General features: G+C 46.8%; 1 protein-coding gene across 1 annotated transcript in view; it reads left to right on the top strand.

Moving 5' to 3' along the window:
- Positions 1 to 18,568, top strand: part of LOC146205838 (synaptogenesis protein syg-2-like) — a 439,404-nt gene that overhangs the window by 388,367 nt on the left and 32,469 nt on the right. The window contains exon 7 of the mRNA XM_084586959.1: positions 16,046 to 16,342. Within this exon, the coding sequence (XP_084443085.1) occupies positions 16,046 to 16,342 (297 nt within the window). The remainder of the gene's footprint in view (positions 1 to 16,045; positions 16,343 to 18,568) is intronic.

Below are 18,568 nucleotides of genomic sequence, written 5' to 3'. Positions count from 1 at the left end.
CACAAGCGCGGCCGTTCGGCTACCAGTTTGGCTTTCACAAAAATCACATTCAAAAAAGGTGGTATGACTTGTTTCGACGATAGGCGTCGCCTGTGTCGGGCAATCGCGCACCGAAACGTCGATTTGTGAAAAGGTCTATATATCCTACATTAAATATCCCTGCAAAAGGGCTAATGCATATGTTACTAAGTGCGTTTAAATGGCGATAAGAGTAGTCATTTAAAGCTTTAGTACTCACAACGTAGGAAACTGAAACGCTTATCAGGTGTCCCTGATAAAAGGGCACATTGATCAAGTGTAACCTGGGGTCCTATTCTCGAGAATTCGCCATTTTGTTCAAATTGTGACGTACGCGTGACGTGTTCAGCACGGCGGTGTCAGATTACGTAAGCACACAATCCGGTTACGCATTCTGACGAAAAAAAAATAATAGGCAGATAAAAAGCTACAGAAAAAAAGCGCCGTCGTCTGCCATGACGTCGTTTCAAGGCTTTCTGCACTTACAACAAGATGTCCCAGTTAGTTCACCGCCAAGAGTGATTGCCTATACCAAACTACGGTGAGCTAATGGGCGCCTATACTCCACGGCAAATTCGATACGTTTTTATGCGCTCGCTTCATTAAGGTCCCAAACGTGGCACCCTAATTGTACCATTTACGGATTTTCAGCAGTGGCTGCGCATTCTTTACGTCATGGAACGTCACTTTTACGTCACGGTATAATGCGCATATATGACGCATTTTCCGCTACACAACGTCAATGAACCAGACTTCAGGACGCGCCCTTTGACAGTAAGCAGGGCATTTCACCCCATTCGTAATGCAAGTACAAGTGATTTCCTCTCTATCATCTATACCTTCTTTTTCCCTTCACAATTACTTATATGTACCACCCAGGAAGCCATGAATAACTCTGCTAAAAATTCGTTCTCGAGGTCAGTTCAACTTTACGTCTCCGCAAAAAAACTATTCCGACAGCTGGAAATTTCGCGCCACAAATTTGAAATACGTAACTATTCTGAGAAATAATCAGAGAAACAATATGGCCATTAATGTCGAGAATAGGTTCCCCGGTTTTCTGGTTTCTAGAGGCTTATATTTTTTGGCGTTGTTCATCTCACTAACCGAGGCACTGGAAAAGTCGATAATTGCTATTATCCGAAGTACCAGACTCTGGTAAGGCTTTGGAAGGCTCTAAGAAAAAAGAAAAGTAGCTTGCATCCGAAGCTGTAGAATTGCAGTTTAGGTTCATGCAAGTGCTCTGTAGCGTCACTCAACGTTCAGCTGTCCTTCAACACTTTCGGTAAATGTAAACAGCGACAAAAAGTGCGCTTTGGTGTGGGAAATGTAGGCTGCGCAAGAAGACCCTAATTTCCTTTTAAGTAGTTTTCCCGTGCAATGAAAAAAAAAAAAAAAGGAAAAAGCGACGGTTACGCAATCACATCCGTAAGTCATCCATGTCCCTAGCTCTTGTGTACCGGCGTAGCTCCTAATTCAGACCAGAACAACCTTTAAACGCGACAGCGTTAACGTTATTGATAAAGTCCGCCGTCGGCATTGTCAGCGTCGGCGTTGTGAGCGAAATATTACGGGCAGGCCTCTGGAAGGAGAGATGGTCGTGCTCTGATTGGTCATTGGGTTGTGTTACGTCACGAAATCGCAGGTCGAGTTGGCCTCCTCCCTCGAAATGGGAATAGGAATGGAGACTACCGGGACCCTGGGGTCCTGAGTCAGGCACTCTTTAGTGCTAGGCCAAGTAGGCGTGTTCGTATACGGCTTGCTTGTAGCGAGGATTTCTCTCCTTCACAGTGTGTAAGCTTACGCCTGTGTGCTAAAGAGCATGCTTGAGATCACAAGGGCACAAATTAAATAATTAGTGATTAATTGTGTTTCAGAGTGCACTTATGTGAATGGGGGTCCGCATTAACGTTGCCGCGTCTTAAAGGTGCAGTTCAAGTGTCCCTCCATTTTTTTTATCGCAACAGCGTTAAGGCACTTATTAAGCGTAGAATCCGGCTGCGCCGGCGGCTTGATTAGACAATCCAGATTGCTCGAAAAGGTTTCACGTCACACTTGGAGCGGCGAATTTGAAAAAAAAAAATTAGTTGTGGTTTAGCTTGTGGTTAAAGTTACGCGAGAATAATCTGCATGGCTACGCTTAGATTCGGCTTGAAAGTAAAGACATGGCTTTTGCACATAGTAGTTAACTTTATGGTTTCAGCTTTATTTATGTCATGGGGAAATCACTTCCCGTATGAGTGCCCCTTGCTTCTAGTCCGTGATAATTTACATTCGAGTGTAGACGACTTCTAGTGGTACGACATCGTCTCTACGTCTAACTCCGGGGCACACCCCCGTCACAACGTTCAAACGAACTTTCTCCTAGCAACTCGCTGTTATCGTTCGTCTATACCAACTACCGAATTATATTCTTCTTCTTCTTCTCCTTCTTCTTCTTCTTCTTCTTCTTCTTCTTCTTCTTCTTCTTCTTCTTCTTCTTCTTCTTCTTCTTCTTCTTCTTCTTCTTCTTCTTCTTCTTCTTCTTCTTCTTCTTCTTCTTCTTCTTCTTCTTCTTCTTCTTCTTCTTCTTCTTCTTCTTCTTCTTCTTCTTCTTCTTCTTCTTCTTCTTCTCCTTCTTCTTCTTCTTCTTCTTCTTCTTCTTCTTCTTCTTCTTCTTCTTCTTCTTCTTCTTCTTCTTCTTCTTCTTCTTCTTCTTCTTCTTCTTCTTCTTCTTCTTCTTCTTCTTCTTTTTTCGGCTCAAGGTCAGTGCGCAGTGTAGCTCTCGCTGCAAAATGAATGACTTGCTCCTAACGGGAAATTTAGGAAGGAGGAGATGAGAATCAACACCCCAGTACTCTTGTATGCCTAGTAAAACACTGTCTCCCTAGGCCGCCGCCACACAGGCAAGTTCATACGGCACTTGGTTACAGCGCGGCTTTAAATCTATTTCGGGTCGTTTTTCACACCATTTGCTAGCTTATGACTGAGTGCTAATGAGCATGTGTCGAATATCACAGCTACTAATTAGAAGATCTGTGACTAAGTGAGTGGCAAAGTGCATGTAGATTAAGGCTGAGTGTACCCGAACAATTATCTGCAAGAGGAGCCACTGACGTTAACGCGGTCGCGTCATAGGTATTTGGAGGCTCTCCGAACAGAAATTAGCGCTTCAGTCTCGGCGTTCGCTTTGCCAGAAATATTGGACAAGCCGCAGATGACGGCGTCTGAGCGGAACATGGGCATGAAGATCACGACGGCAGTCTGGCTTTTCTAGCCTTGTGCAAAGGAACACTTCTCTTTCTCTCTCTCTCTCTCTCCTAGCCAGACAAGAACTATGCTGTTCCGGCCAATCTCTCTACCCTTTACCCTTTCTCAATTTAACTCTTTCTTTCCTCGCTTCATCATCATCATCATCATCAGCCTGACTATACCCACTGCAGGGCGAAGGCCTCTCCCATATATCTCCACTTAACCCGGTTCCGTGCTAGCTGCATCCACTTGACCCTTGCGAACTTCTTAACCTCATCCGCCCACCTAACTTTCTGCCGCCCCCTGCTACGCTTTCCTTCCCTTGGAATCCAGTTTGTTACCCTCAGCGACCATCGGTTATCCTCTCTTCGCACTACATGTCCTGCCCATGTCCATTTCTTCTTCTTAATTTCTACTAGAATGTCGGTAACTTGAGTTATTTCTCTGACCCACTCTGCACGCTTTCTATCTCTTAATGTTACCATCACTGCCTTGTCGTGGCGGAGGGGCTTGCGAAACTCGATGAAGTCGTGAGCTCTGCTGTGTAGGGCCACCCAAGATAGACAGGTCACGGCAGAGAGTTCTGACAAAATGTGATTCACTGGAGAAGGTAATGGCAACCCACTCCAGTATTTCCTGCCAAGAAAACCCTATGGCCAGTCACAATACCATTATCGATATGGCGCCGGAAGATGAGCCCCCCATGTTGGAAGGCGTCCCACATGTTACTGGGGATGAACAAAGGGCGATTCCTAGTAGCTCCAGGACGAATGAAGCGGCTGGGCTAAAGCCAAAAGGACGCTCAGTTGTGGATGTGTCGGGAAGCGACCGGAAAGTCCGATGTTGCAAGGAGATATATCACATAGCAACATGGAATGTAAGATCTATGACGCAAGGTAAACTGGATATCGTCAAGCGAGAAATGGACAGATTGAACATTGATATCTTGGGTATCAGCGAGCTCAAGTGGACCGGAATGGGAGAATTTAACTCCGGCGACCATTATGTCTTTTATTGTGGGCACGAATCCAAGAGAAGGAATCGGGTCGCTCTCATAGTAAACAGAAGAATGGGCAAAGCAGTGCTAGGGTACAACCCCAAAAACGACCGAATGATTTCACTTCGGATCCAAGGTCACCCTTTCAACATAACAATTATCCAAGTCTATGCACCGACCACTGCTGCTGAAGAAGCTGACGTTGAGAGATTTTATGCGGACCTACAATGCCTTTTAGACCGCACCCCATCATCAGACGTCGTTTTTCTCATAGGAGACTGGAATGCTAAGGTCGGGAGTGAAGAAATATCCGAAATTACAGGCAAGTTCGGTCTTGGTGAGCCAAATGAAGCTGGGCAGAGGCTAGTAGAGTTCTGTCAAGAAAACAACCTGATCATAGCGAATACTCATTTTCAACAGCACAAGAGGTGCCTGTACACATGGATTTCACCGGACGGTCTGTACAGGAATCAGATCGATTATATTCTTTGCCGGCAGAGATGGAGAAGCGCTATACAAGCAGTAAAAACAAGGCCTGGGGCCGATTGTGGCACCGATCATCAGCTTCTTGTTGCCAAAATTAAGCTTCGATTGAGGAAAACGCAGAAAACTAGAAGGCCTTTCAGGTATGATCTGGATCAGATTCCATTAGAATATGCTGTGGAAGTGAGGAATCGATTTCAAGAATTAGATCTAGAAGACAAAGAGCCCGAAGAGATGTGGACTGATGTTCGTGATATAATACAAGAAGTTGCTACTAAGGTAGTTCCAAAGCAAAAGAAATGCAAAAAAGCAAACTGGTTATCTGAAGAGGCTTTGCAAATAGCTGAGGAAAGGAGGATGGCAAAAGGTATGGGGGAAAGAGAAAGATACAAGGTTCTCAATGCGAATTTTCAGAAAATAGCAAGGAGAGATAAGTATGCCTTCCTGAACATACAGTGTCAAGCAGTTGAGGACAACAGCCAATTAAGAAACACAAGGGCTCTGTATAAGACAATCAAAGATATCAAAGGAAGCTTCTGTGCTAAGCTGGGCGTGATAAAGGACAAACGAGGCAAGGACCTCACTGAAGCCTCAGAGATAAAGAAGAGGTGGCAGGAATACACAGAAGAACTGTACAAGAAGGACCCGGATGTGCAAACCCAACATAGGACGGTTGTGATTACTGATCTCGAGCCGGGCATCCTGAAGAGTGAAGTTGAATGGGCCTTAGCCAGCCTTGCTAAGAACAAAGCTGGCGGAATTGATGGTATTCCAGCTGAGTTGCTTCAAAACTTCAACCACGACGCTGTTAACACACTGCATACATTATGTCAAAAGATTTGGACAACCCTGCAGTGGCCACAGGATTGGAGGAGGTCAGTTTACATCCCCATTCCAAAGAAAGGCAGTGCCAAAGATTGTTCCAACTACCGCACGATCGCGCTTATTTCGCATGCTAGCAAGGTGATGTTGAAAATCCTGCAAGGTAGGCTGCAGCAGTATGTGGATCGGGAGCTTCCGGACGTGCAAGCTGGGTTTCGCAAGGGCAGAGGAACTAGAGACCAAATTGCCAACCTTCGCTGGATCATAGAAAAAGCAAGAGAGTTCCAGAAACCCATTTACTTCTGCTTTATTGATTATGCGAAAGCGTTTGACTGCGTACATCACAGCAGATTGTGGCAAGCTCTCCAAGAGATGGGAGTTCCAATTCACCTCATCTGTCTCCTCAGGAACCTGTATGAAGGGCAAGAGGCCACAGTCAGAACTGGGCATGGTCTTACTGATTGGTTTCCGATTGAGAAAGGGGTGAGGCAAGGCTGCATACTGTCGCCCTGCCTGTTTAACCTATATGCAGAGTGCATCATGAGGAAGGCCGGTCTGGACGAGTCTTCAGCTGGAGTGAAGATTGCTGGAAAACGTATCAACAACCTTAGATATGCGGATGATACCACTTTAATGGCAGAAAGTGAAGTGGAACTCAAGAGACTTCTGATGCGCGTACAAGAAGAGAGTGAGAAGTTTGGGCTTAAACTGAACATTAAAAAGACGAAGATCATGGCGTCTTGCCCTATCAAATCCTGGAGCATCAATGGACAAGAAGTGGAAGCTGTGACAGATTTTCTGTTCTTGGGCGCCAAGATTACCTCGGAAGGAGACTGCAGCCATGAAATTAGGAGACGCCTGCTTCTGGGAAAGAGAGCAATGGTTAGCCTTGACCGCCTAGTAAAGAGCAGAGACCGCCTAGTAAAGAGCAGTCTGCCAACCAAGATCCGTATAACCCGTGCTATGGTCTTTCCATTTGTGATGTATGGATGCGAGAGTTGGACTGTGAAAAAGGCTGACCGCCGAAGAATTGACGCGTTTGAATTGTGGTGCTGGCGAAGACTCTTAAGAGTTCCTTGGACTGCCAGAAGATCAAATCAGTCGATATTGTCGACCATAAACCCTGACTGCTCATTGGAGGGTCAAATTCTAAAGTTAAAGCTCAGCTACTTTGGTCATCTGATGAGAAGAGAGGAGTCGCTGGAGAAAGATTTGATGTTGGGAAAGGTTTAGGGTCGCCGGAGAAGGGGTAGGCAGCGAACGCGATGGTTAGATGGCATTCTCGAGGCATTGCAGATGAAGCTATGTGGTGTTAAGAAGATAGTGAGAGACCGGAAAGCGTGGCGTGACATGGTCCATAGGGTCACGAAGAGTCGGACACGACTGAACGCCTGAACTGACCATTTTTCGTTCCATAGCCCTCTGGGTTGTCCTCAACTTAAGTAGAACTCTCTTGGTTAGCCTCCACGTTTCAGCCCCATAGGTGAGTACAGGTAAGATGCAACTGTTGTATACTTTCCTCTTGAGCGATACCGGTAAGCTGCTAGTCATAATCTGTGAGTGCTTGCCAAATGCGCTCCATCCCAATCTTATTCTTCTTGTTATTTCCCTTTCATGGTCCGGATCTGCGGTTACTACCTGTCCTAAGTACACATCACTTAGTTCCTCGCTTAGTTCACGTAAATCTTTCACAGGAACCCTTAGCAACGTGCAAAGAAATGGTTTCCACAGGAGGTGTGGGTCCTAGCCGGTGGATGGTCAGTGTAAAATAGGCGTGCAATCCAGGCAGAATTAGAAGCATCAAAGGCGTTGGGGCCAGCTTTCTCCTTCTGCGAGTACGAACACGGGTCATTTTATGGCCCAGTCATGGCGAGAACAGTGATGCAGGTGGAAGCATATGGGAGCAATGATCTCCCGATTGGCCAATATTTCTTAAGTCCTGAAGTGGCCTACATTGGAGCGTTCAGCGGTGCGGCTATGTAAGACGCACGTTTGTCGGCTTATCGCGCTACACAGCGCTGCAGTGCTAGAGCACGAAAGTGACAGCTGAAAGCGATGCGCATCGCTGTTTCAGCTACCCTGGGAAACTCGCCTTGTTTCAAGCTCGGAAGACCCAGGATAAGAATCGCGGTGACCGAATTCGCCTGTTGCCACCAAATGTCGCTAGCAAAAGTCCACAGAGGGCAGAACCAGTGGCCGAGATGGATGGACATTTATCGAATGGTGGCTAGATCTGCACGGAGGGCACAAACGCTTCTGCTCTCACATACTGGGCCTTGTACTGACCGGCTCGCTCAATCGCTTGAAGCCATGCGCGCGAATGCTGGACGTAAAACGTGCGTGACGAGCGCCTATATAGGCAAACTGCCCAAGCAGAGCGGCTCGCAACGCTTTGCTGCGGCGCCACCACATTCCCCGAACACGTTTCACATGGCACCTATTCTGCCGATCATTTTCGAACCGGGTCGAAGGGAGCGAACGAGCGCGTCGTCAGATAAGAACACACGATCCTGCATGAACACCGTCTGAGTCGAGACACCATGCCACACTTATATGATAGCACTGTCATCCATTTTGGCCACCGATACATCTCGTTCCACTCGTGACAGTATGCGCAGAGCTAAAGCCGGGGGGGGGGGGGGGGGGGGGAAATGCGGGGGTGCACCTGAGTTTCCCTACGTGCGGCAAGGCGAAAGCATTGCGAGTTCCGGGCCTAGTTTCTTTATGAGCTCGTTCTGCGTTTCATTGCTCTTCGAACGAGTATATTTTACTTTACTTACTATCAGAGCTCTTGAATTCATTCTTGTTTTTTGTTTTCTTTAGTTATTTTCATTTGATTTCGGTTTTTGTGTTTTTATTCCTTTTTCTTTTCATTTTTTTTTATTGCGTTTTCCTTGTTTTTATTGTTTTATCTTTCACTTGCGTACTAACTTTACTTTTTTCATCATTGTTCTTTTTTTCTTTCCTTTCTCTCAACTTCCTCCAGCTTCCTTAATTAAGCTAGACCAGGAGATTTGAGGACGCGTTCGCTTGAAGTCAGCGTATAGAGTAGTAGCAATCACCCTCAGCTGAGACACGGAAGAATGATGATTCGAGTCCTAGCATGGAGGATGTTTTTTTGTTTTCTATGATTCACAGCTCCTGGCGACATATTCTGTCTGCCGCTCATGATCACGCCACTTATGACGCAAGAGAGGTTTTCGCCTCGAAAACTGTCAGGACGCTTTGGCGAACCAAGCTACAGCAACATGTTAACGAGAACAGAAAACTGGGCGAGTCGGAAAATATTCACCTCAATTGTTCAGTTGTTAGCGCTGGTGTCGTCCCCTGTTTCTTCCACTTCGTCTCGGGTATCGCGCTACTTTGCGATAAACAATGCGTTTAGTGTTTGCGGTGTGGTTCACTTTCCGAAGGCCACCAAGCAGCAGCATCCCTTTGAGCAGATGCTTCCTGTGTGCCTCTCGAGCGACAGAAGGAGGCTGCCATTATTACTCAAAACGCCTCTGCATTCTGCTGAAGTACCATGTCGATATGAAAGCGATCAGGAGAGCTAGTAAATATTATCGAAATTTTTTACCGGCGCTACATTCTGCGCTAAAAGACAAAAGCGTTTTTCTCTGCATCCTACCTTATCATATCTTAGCAGGGTAGATGTGTAGGCCAGTTGGTGAGACATAAGGAAAATAAAATCGCAGCAGACACAGGACGGAGGCTGTGTTGTCCGCCCTATGTTGTCTCCAGCCTCCGTCCTGTGTCTGCTGCGGTTTTATTTTCCTTATGTCTACCTTATCAATTCATCTGGGAGCGCGAGAATCAAGACGGGACGAAAAGGTAAAACGAGGCAGACGCCTGTCCGTCGGCCTATAACGAGGTCACCTGCTGGGAAGTCCTGACGTAAAAATAAAGGAAGATTCCTCCGTGAATTGGGCGAACACACGGCTCATCTACTTTGTTTCCCCGGTCGTGGTCTTGTCAGAAGCCCGCCACGTGCACAAGGGCTCAGAATGGAGCGCACTTTTCGTAGCTATCTGCTTAGCTTAATGCCAATGCTATTTCTTTTCATAGAGAAAAAAAAAATAATAAAACCTCCATATGCCACTTGTACATTGTGTGGCATGGGCCTCAGAAAAAGGCATTGGGAGACATTTTAGTCAGTTCAAAAGGGAAAGTGACGCAATAAAGCGATAGAGGATAGCTCCTTTGATGATGGCTGGATACAAGAAAATTTTGCTCTCATAGTGAGGATATGGTGCGAGCTAAACTTTAAACGAATGCAGAAATTAACCAGCCCTTTCACCGGGTGTTCAACGCTAATAAAGAAAAGGGGCGGGGGGGGGGGAGGGGGGGAAGAAACCGTCATCTTTAGCGTTCCTATAGACAGCCAAATAAAAAAAAATTAAAACTCTCAATAAATGACCGTAAATCAGTAATAAATTGCTTTTATTGAGATTCCGTCTGGTACAACCTATGTAACATTTTTACCGAGTAAAACTGAGCCATGCTTATAGCAAGAGTAAAAAACAAAAAGCCGGCTGGAAGTTTCTCACTAAACGGGCGCCGCGCGGTTTTCTTCTCTCACTGGAGTGTTTTATGAAGTCACTTCGCTTGGTTCAGCTAAGCAGCCTGTCATAAAAACGCTCCCATTTTAAATTAAAGCCCCAGTCAGCCTTCCTGCACCTAAGTTCTTCCGGTAGGGAAAATAATTTCGGCTCCCTGTAAAAAAGCTGAAGTGGTGATATGCGGGGCCTATGCCGTTGCGTGTTAAACCGCATCACAGTGACGATGCCAATGAGTACTTTTAAGCTGACGGGTTATTCGACAACATGATGAAAACTGTTGTTTCTTAACGTATCCTTTATCATGACGGACTCGCACAGCATTCTTGGTGGAGTACTCTTTACAAGCTCACTTTAACCTCGTTGTGCCCCTCGCCCGATTTCTGGACCATGTGCATTCAGGTCGAAAAACAGAGACCGTTTTTTTTTTTTTTTTTTTTTTTTTCGAGAACAACTGTAATCAGATCTCTTCGCATTTTGTCCTTCGAAAGTACCCCGCAGACAAATGCATTCGCTCCGATGACGCCGGTGTGTCGACACCCTTTCAGAGCGGAGTCTTTTGAAGTTTGCTAGGTCAGGTGTGGTATTCTGGCCCGGTAACCGTTTTATATGCGATGGCACATTCCTAACTCTTTCTAAGCTTTTGTTGAGGTGTCGCATCGCGCTCACGTTGGCTGAAGAGGAGAGAGAGAGAGAGAGGGGGGGGGGGGATTGCTCAATTCAGCCGGATGGATTCTCCTGGCGCACAGTGCAGCCTTTGTTTGTCTCATGACATCTACGTTTTATATAGGTATACAATGTAGCACAGTGTGAGTGCATATGCTCGGAATTCTTCTTTTTCACCCTCTGACGCTCATGAAACCTCACGAAGTAATGAAAGTTTTATAAAAGTTACCAACCCCCATAATTGAACACAAAGACGGGGGAGGGGGAGGAATGGGGGTTCTTTTTAGTTATCTTATCAGCATGCAAATAGTAAAAGCTAACCGAACGCTAACATATCAGTTTTCATATAGCTAAGTCTGTATCAGCCAATGTTTTTATTTTTATTTACAGGGCTTAACTCCAGTCTGCAGCACCATGATGCTTTGCACCTTGAACATGGTACTCTGAGCAGCAGTAGGTGTGCTTTCTCGGTAACGCACTTTTCAAAGTTATTCCTCACGAACGCTAAGAAAATAAGGAACTAAAGCTGTCGAAGCACCTTTAATGAATTTAACTGCTCGAAATCCATCTGTACTTAACTGTGCTTCCTTGAACTAGCGAAGCTGAGCTTACACCTCACCATGCTTTTGGATAAATAAGCAGTAGCGGTTATTACTAGGTCTCCAAATCTCAGCGGTGTTATCAGTCGTCGCAAGTGAGACTTTTTCATTGGACGCCCTTTCTTTTCTGTTTGTGATACCGCATTTGAAGACAGTACGTCTCATTTTGATAGAACCCGACTTAAGTAGCGCGCTCTTGCGAGAGAAAAGAAAACGAAAAAGTGACGCCGTTTGAAGAAGAAGGCGATGCGAAGAGCGCATGGTGAAATCGCGCATTTTCATCGTGTACTGTTGGTCGCGGTCGCTGAGGGTGGTGGCTCCAACCCGCGCCCACTGTGGTTCAGGTGTCGCGCGGTTGCCGGAGCATCTGCGTTTCACTGACGCGCCCCTGCCATTTGCTTCCTTGCGCGAAAAGGGGGGCTGCAGGCACCGGCCGTTCCCAGAGCTCTCTGCGCGCGGCAAAGTTTTTCCGCAGTTTCAGCGGCGCTGTACACACACACAGGAACTCGCTCCGAGAGCGAGGCGCTGAGCTTGTGTCTTTTTTCGCCGTTGCTCCCTTGGCGGGCTCGGTCCCTCCCGTGATCTCTTTATATATATATATATATATATATATATATATATATATAGACTTTTTTTTTTTTCTCCCTCCCTTTTATGGCCGCTTTCTCTTTCGGACTTCCGTGTCTTTCTCCTGTCCCAGCCTCGGGAGCGGACCTTTATTATTGCTCCTTTCATTTTTCCTTTAACAGCTGCCGTTTCCCTGCACACTTAGCGGTCGCGGCGTTGTCATTTGCGTATTTGTTCTACCGTGCCTTTTTAACAGCCCGACGTGATCGAAATATTCCCCACGGATATGCCGTTGTAATATTGATTTCTCGGGCACAGCTTCGCCGATGCCGTATCCGGCGACGCGCGCGCTCGCGGTGCCGCTCTTGTGTTCCCTCGTCTCCTTCTTAAACGTCTCTGTCGTTGATGTAAGCTCGGCCCTGTTTGTTTCTCTTCTCCCTGCATAAAGAGTTGTGCGCGGGGAGAAAGCAAACAAGCCTGCGAGGAGAACTGCCCGTGGAAACATAACCAGAAACCGCAGGTCCCCCCTTCCGCGGGCCCTTGTTTCGCTGGCTGGGCGGAACAAATAGACGACCGCGAGGTCACACTCGGCGGCAGCCGAGGTGGGCCGCGCTTCTTTGTTTTTCCCCGCTGTCGGCCGCCTGCTTTTGTCTTTCATCGGCTCGTTAGCAAATAAAGCAGACCCAATAAGGGCGACGATGTCCAATCGGTCCTCGGCGACGGCGCCTGCTCGCGAAGCGCAGCAGAGGTTCGCCAATCGATGGCTCCGACGATATGCTTTCATTAATCTCAACGAGTGGTGGTTCACTAACCCCCCTCCCCGACTCCTTTCCATCCATGGCTCACTTTCTCCCACCTCCTCTTGATGCCCGTCGCCCTCTTTTTATTTTTCGTCTCCTGCTCTCGTCGCTGAGTCTTGATCGTTCGGCCTGTCTGGCCTTTAGCCCGTTCTGCTGTGTGGCGGCCCTCTCCTGTCGTCCGCAGGCACTCGCTGACGTCGCTCCTTGTTGTTGTTGTTATTTCTTATTATGCGCCGTTGTCATGGTCGTCCGAGCGTTAAATGCTGGCGGGTCCCCAAGGGCTCCTCAACGGAATCAGCGCGGCAAAGGGAAGCTCACGTGGGCTGATAAAAGATCGCTTAAACAATTCACTTAAATAACATTCGCTTAAATAACATTAGCGAGGCCTGCCGCATTCGTCGAAGACACCGGCGAAAGAAGACGCGTGAACCTGACTCAGTGATCATCTTTTCAAGACCCGGCTTAAGATCTTGGGTATACTCCCTTGGACTCGCTTGTGCAATGGGTAGAACGAGCCACTAGGTTCTCCGCTTAACTCCCTTTCCGGTATTTGTTTCTTATTACATACTTTATACGAATTATGCCCCGGACGCCTCGAAGAGTCGGACCATAGTGCTGTTTAAATAATTGAAGCAAACGGCTGCCATCGTGTTTTCTTTCCTTAATGCTTCATCATTGCTCAAACTTAATCCTTGGATTACGTTTCAGAAATACTCCCTTATATCCTTTCTTTTTTTTTTTTTTGGTCCTTAAATTGGCTTGGTTAAGACTAGCTCCTCCGAAGGGGAAGCGGAATATTAAATTCGAGCATTGTTCCTCTCGCGTGTGCGGTTTATTAACGCAGCTGTAATACTGAGAACGGTCAGCTTAGTGCAGTCTCAAACTATTCACGTGCATCCTCCCTCGCGTGCAGGAACCCTCTCCTGATTAGCCTCTCTCCATCTATGCCCCATGGTACATACCGTTGCACAACGAATTAAGCTTGTAGATTCGGAGCAAACACGGTTAAGGGTCTCGTAAAGGCGGTTATAAGGAAGTAACCTACGCCACCGCAGACCAAGAAAAGCATAGGAGAGTGCTACTTTTTATAAAAAGAATGGGCTCGACAAAAGTACGACATTAAGTGCAATCATCCTGCATAAAAGACCATTCCACAGACAATACAAGAACATCATGCTGTCGATGAGAATCTAGCTCTTCAGAGCAGAACCGTGACAAGACTTTTTCTAGTTGTTGTTGTTTTTTTTTCTGCTTCGAGTGAAAGTAGGAGCGAAAGTAGAAGAAAGAGCGAAAGTCTGCGGCTCGCTTTGTGCATCCTCGTTGGTGTGCATTCGCTATGATTCTCGCTTAATCCCTAAGTATCGCTTGAACCAAGCCGTATGAACGTGTCTGAGTGGCCAGGGGGCAGCCTCTCGGTATAAAAGAACCCCGGAGGGTTCCTTCCTCATCTTAGCCTACCACCTCAAATGAGTTACCCGATTTGACAGCTCCTGCCAACTCGGTCATGACACGTTGTCTCGTGATGTCAGCCAACCCGCTGACCAAACAGTGCCTGGTCAGTCACCTACCAACTATCACCTTGCAGAGGCGTACTGGCGATTTTTCGCTCCCAACGCCAATACCGGCCTTCTGCTGAATGGGGCCTTTAGCGCATTAAAAAAATTGGCAGTGGCTTAGCTCTGGTTAAGCCTGGTAAATTGCTTTAGCAATGGCGGCATGGCTACGCTTGTGTGTTCGCTTGTGGCGTGGCTTGTGTGGTTGATAATTTGGATATAGAGTAACACATGACACACAATGGTTACGACTGTTCTTCCGGCGATTCTTCAGCGCGCTGTATTCGCTTGGTGGCATTGCGGCGTTCCTGAGCTGTCATGTGTTCATCAGTAGCCGACGAGGTGGAAGCACTCGGAGAGTTAGAAAGTAGTCGCCGAGCTTCATCTTGTACACGACGTTCTTCACGTTCTTCCACTGTCTCCTGTGCACGTTGTCGCGTCCTTGCCGCAGCTTGTCGTCGCCACCTCTCTTTATCAGCCTGCATAGCAAATCAGTCACGGCGAGGCCAAAGCAACGGCGAACAATCTGTTCGGCGAGGCAGCGGCGCCGCTGCAGCGCGAGGGGCTTTAGCGCTGCTCGCTGATACAAATACAAATACAAATACAAATACAAATAATTTTATTTAGCATCAACACTGATTATACAGATGCTGCAGGGTGCTAGCAAAAGCCTGCGATGGCTTGACAAAGGCTAGCACCCCGCTTACAGTGCAATACAGCAGCGGACAGAACGCAACAAAACAAGAAAAAGCCATTATAAACATAAGGACGGCTTTATATATTACAAAGTACATTTAGATGATAGGACTAATATTGGGTGGTACAGAACTGCATGTGTTAACAATATTTTGATTTGAGGACATATACTGTTGTATAGATTAGCTGGACTTGTTAACAGAGGAATTAAGAGCTTGTGGTAGCATGTACATCAACATTTGGCGGCCATAGTTGGTACGGGTATGGGGAATCTTCCAAACCTCACTGCTTCGTGTGCCATACGTTTTTTCAACTGGAGTCAGCGTTGCAAGTGTTTCAAGGAAAAGGTCACTGTTTATGCTATAAGTATGATAACGTTTTAGCAGAATTGCGTTGAACAGGTTCGGTAATGGTTTTAATCTAAGGTCATGAAATATAGGTTCTGTGTGTGCGTCATAGGGTTCATTAGAAATGATTCTTACAGCTTTTTTCTGTAGTCGATAGATTTTGGACAGGTTTGTGTAGGTCGTTGTTCCCCATACCAAATAACCATACGATAGTGTGGACATGAAAAGGGAGTTGTATAAGAGCAATTTAATGTGCTTTGGCAAAAAATAACGAAAGCGTGCAAGAATACCTACTATTCGCGAAAGTTTGGAGTGAACAAGGTCAGCATGCGCGCTCCACTGCATATTCTCTTGAAAAAGAACACCTAACGTTTTTATAACTGGTACCAAATCTATGACCGAAAGACCTAGTCGAAGGACAATATTGGAATTAACTGGCTTACTTTTAGGGCGAAAAAGAACTGATTTTGTCTTCGAGACGTTTATAGTTAATTAATTTGACTCCAAGTGTTTAGTACATCAAGCACTGGCGGAGCTCGTCTGAAGCGGTTGCTCGGCTCGGCTGGTCAAGGTCAAGCTTGGTGTCCGCCGGGGATACTCGACGGCTCGAAACCTGGCCCTGGCGCAGTATTGCTATCGCAATAAAAAGCGAACAGCCGTGAGATGCTCGCACTTCGGAGCCTTGACGGCCTCTCTCTCTCCGACCGCAGACGCCCCGGTGTGCAAGCAGGACTCGGCCGTGGTGTACGTGGGATCTCGTGGCGACGAGGTGCAGGTGGTCTGCGAGGTGCTAGCGCACCCGGACCTGGTGTCCTTCCAGTGGAGCTTCGACGGCGGCGGAGGCAGCCGCGAGCTTCACTCGGGCTTCAGCGGCGACCGCGCCACGCTGTCGAGCGTGATGCGCTACACGCCTCTCACGGACGCCGACTTTGGCACACTACTCTGCCGGGCCAACAACAGCGCCGGACACCAGCGCCGCCCATGCGTCTTCCACATCGTGCAAGCCAGTGAGTACAACCACGCTTCTTCTTCTCTCATCTGTACAGGCCAAGAATTTGGCAGCAGAGGAAGTTTACGATGTATACTTACATGTTTATAAAGAAATTGATTGGAGCGGTGGAGGAAAATAAACGAAAAGATGAAATAAATTAAATAAAAAAAATGGAAAGTCATAACTCACACGGGAGATTGACACTGGGATTTGAAGAACAAGTGATCTCAGAAAAATTTAGCAAGGCAAACGATTTGATTCCAGTAAAAAAAATTTGCATGGCGGTAAAGACAGACCTGTGACTATGGCGAAGAATGGTGGCGCCAAATGATGATAATATCGGGCTACTTAAATTGAGGCCTATTGCAATGGCTTTTCATCAACCGTCTTGTCAACTTAGTGAAGCGGCGGCAAAACAGTAAAATATGATCTAATGATTCGTGTTCACCGCACATGCACAGGCTGGGGAAAGTGCCAAACCAAACCTGTGAATATGAAAATTTAGATGTTGGATAGCTTTGTCTTCTAATCCTCCCATTGCTTTTCCTTTTTTGCAATCCGCTTTCATTTCATATTATTCTTATTTCTTTATGCACGGGCGCAGGTACAGTGAAGAAACTTCTGTCGCCTGATTTGCATGTGGGCGACATTCAACAGTGAAAACGATTCCCACATTCATTTACAGTTAGCAGCAAAAATTACGAAACTTCCGTCGCAGCGAAGGTGTCGCGGAGACTTCGCTATCTGCGGCGCACGCGCACCATGAAGTCGCCTGCCTATCTCTCTGCTAGAGTTCTGCGTTGATGAAAGTCTGTACAGCGACCACGGGTAGATACGAATTAATCGACAGAAAAGCACCGCTTTAAACTAATCAACGACAAGTGAGCACAGATATATATTCATTTGTAGCCGTATGGCTGCGCTTGGATGGATGTGAACGTGTGATTGCGCTCTTGTTGCTTGTGAACTGATTTATTCCATCTGGGGGCATTGCATCCTAAACATTGAACCATGATAACATTCTCAGTTACCGCCTTTCTGTGAGCAGTCATCAGGCGCTAAGCACGATATATAGCAGAGCAGCGATGGGGGCTAGTCGGTTGAATGTTTCGAGAAATTGCGCGCAACTGGCAGTATGAAACAAACACACGTGGAAACAGGACAACCAACTTGTCCCGTATACGTTAGTTGTCCTGTTTCCTTGTGTGTTTGTTTCATACTGTAGCACGCAATTTCTCGAAACGATATATAGACGTCTTGCCTTTCTTACAGCTGCAACCAACTGACGTGCTGTAACGCCAAGGAGCACGCAGCTAAACGGCAGGCGCACAATCAGGATTGAATAAAGCTGAGCTTTGAGCGAGTGAGAATAAATTATTTGCCCTATAGTTACGTGGTTTCCTTACAATGTGTGCGCAGTCACGGCGCATCTAAACCAACTGGCCCGCCAATACGTTTCAGTTCTGCAGCAGTCTTTGCCATTGTTACAATATATCATTCCGCGTGCACTGTAGCTGACCTCAGTACCCAGAGTAGACAAGGGTTTTAGGATATCGCATCAATGCCACAGGCTGATACTTTGAAATTCTGACTCATCAATTCACCGCATTTGCCTACTTGCCTGTCCACCAATAGCGAGTTCCTAAAACCAATTTACGAAAGCAATACTAACCCCATTTGGCGAAATTTCGTCGGCAACCATTGGCGTTGTTGATGCCGAGAGATGGTGCTAAAATATGAACGCCATTTCTACGCGAGGTGCACGCAATTCGCCGATAGATTTCAAATGCATATAGGGTGACGTCACACAGCCGACTCAATGCACGGCCAATCCCACCGTTCCTTGGGGGAGGCCAGCAGGTGATGAGAAAATTCGGCGCGCGCGTAGTGACGTCACCACACGTCTCCCCAGAGTCTGGGGAGAGCTTCGGCAATGACGCTTCAAGGCCAAGAGCGCTGCAGCGTCTACGTAGATGAGAGGCTGCGGCGTGAGAGTTATCTCTTGAGAATAAACGGCTGCCTAATTCATCTCCTGTCAGCGCTGTGCAGCTAGAAGTTCGAAACGTCGGCCGTTCTTCGCGCCCTACAAACCACGCACGCAAACCATCCAGAGAAACGCCTTTAATAAAAAACATTTCGCCGGGCAAAAAAAAAAAAAAAGTGCTTTTGCATTCCCACATACGTAAGCATCCTTAAGTGTCTCTGTCGAATGTTTTTATTTCTGGCAGCTGAGTGCAGTCAG

This window comes from Amblyomma maculatum, chromosome 1, assembly GCF_055883805.1.
Source record: "Amblyomma maculatum isolate TAMU_Amacu chromosome 1, ASM5588380v1, whole genome shotgun sequence".
Taxonomy (NCBI): Eukaryota; Metazoa; Arthropoda; class Arachnida; order Ixodida; family Ixodidae; genus Amblyomma; species Amblyomma maculatum.
The sequence above is the reverse complement of the archived record's forward strand: the minus strand, read 5'-3'. Positions and strand labels throughout refer to the sequence as shown.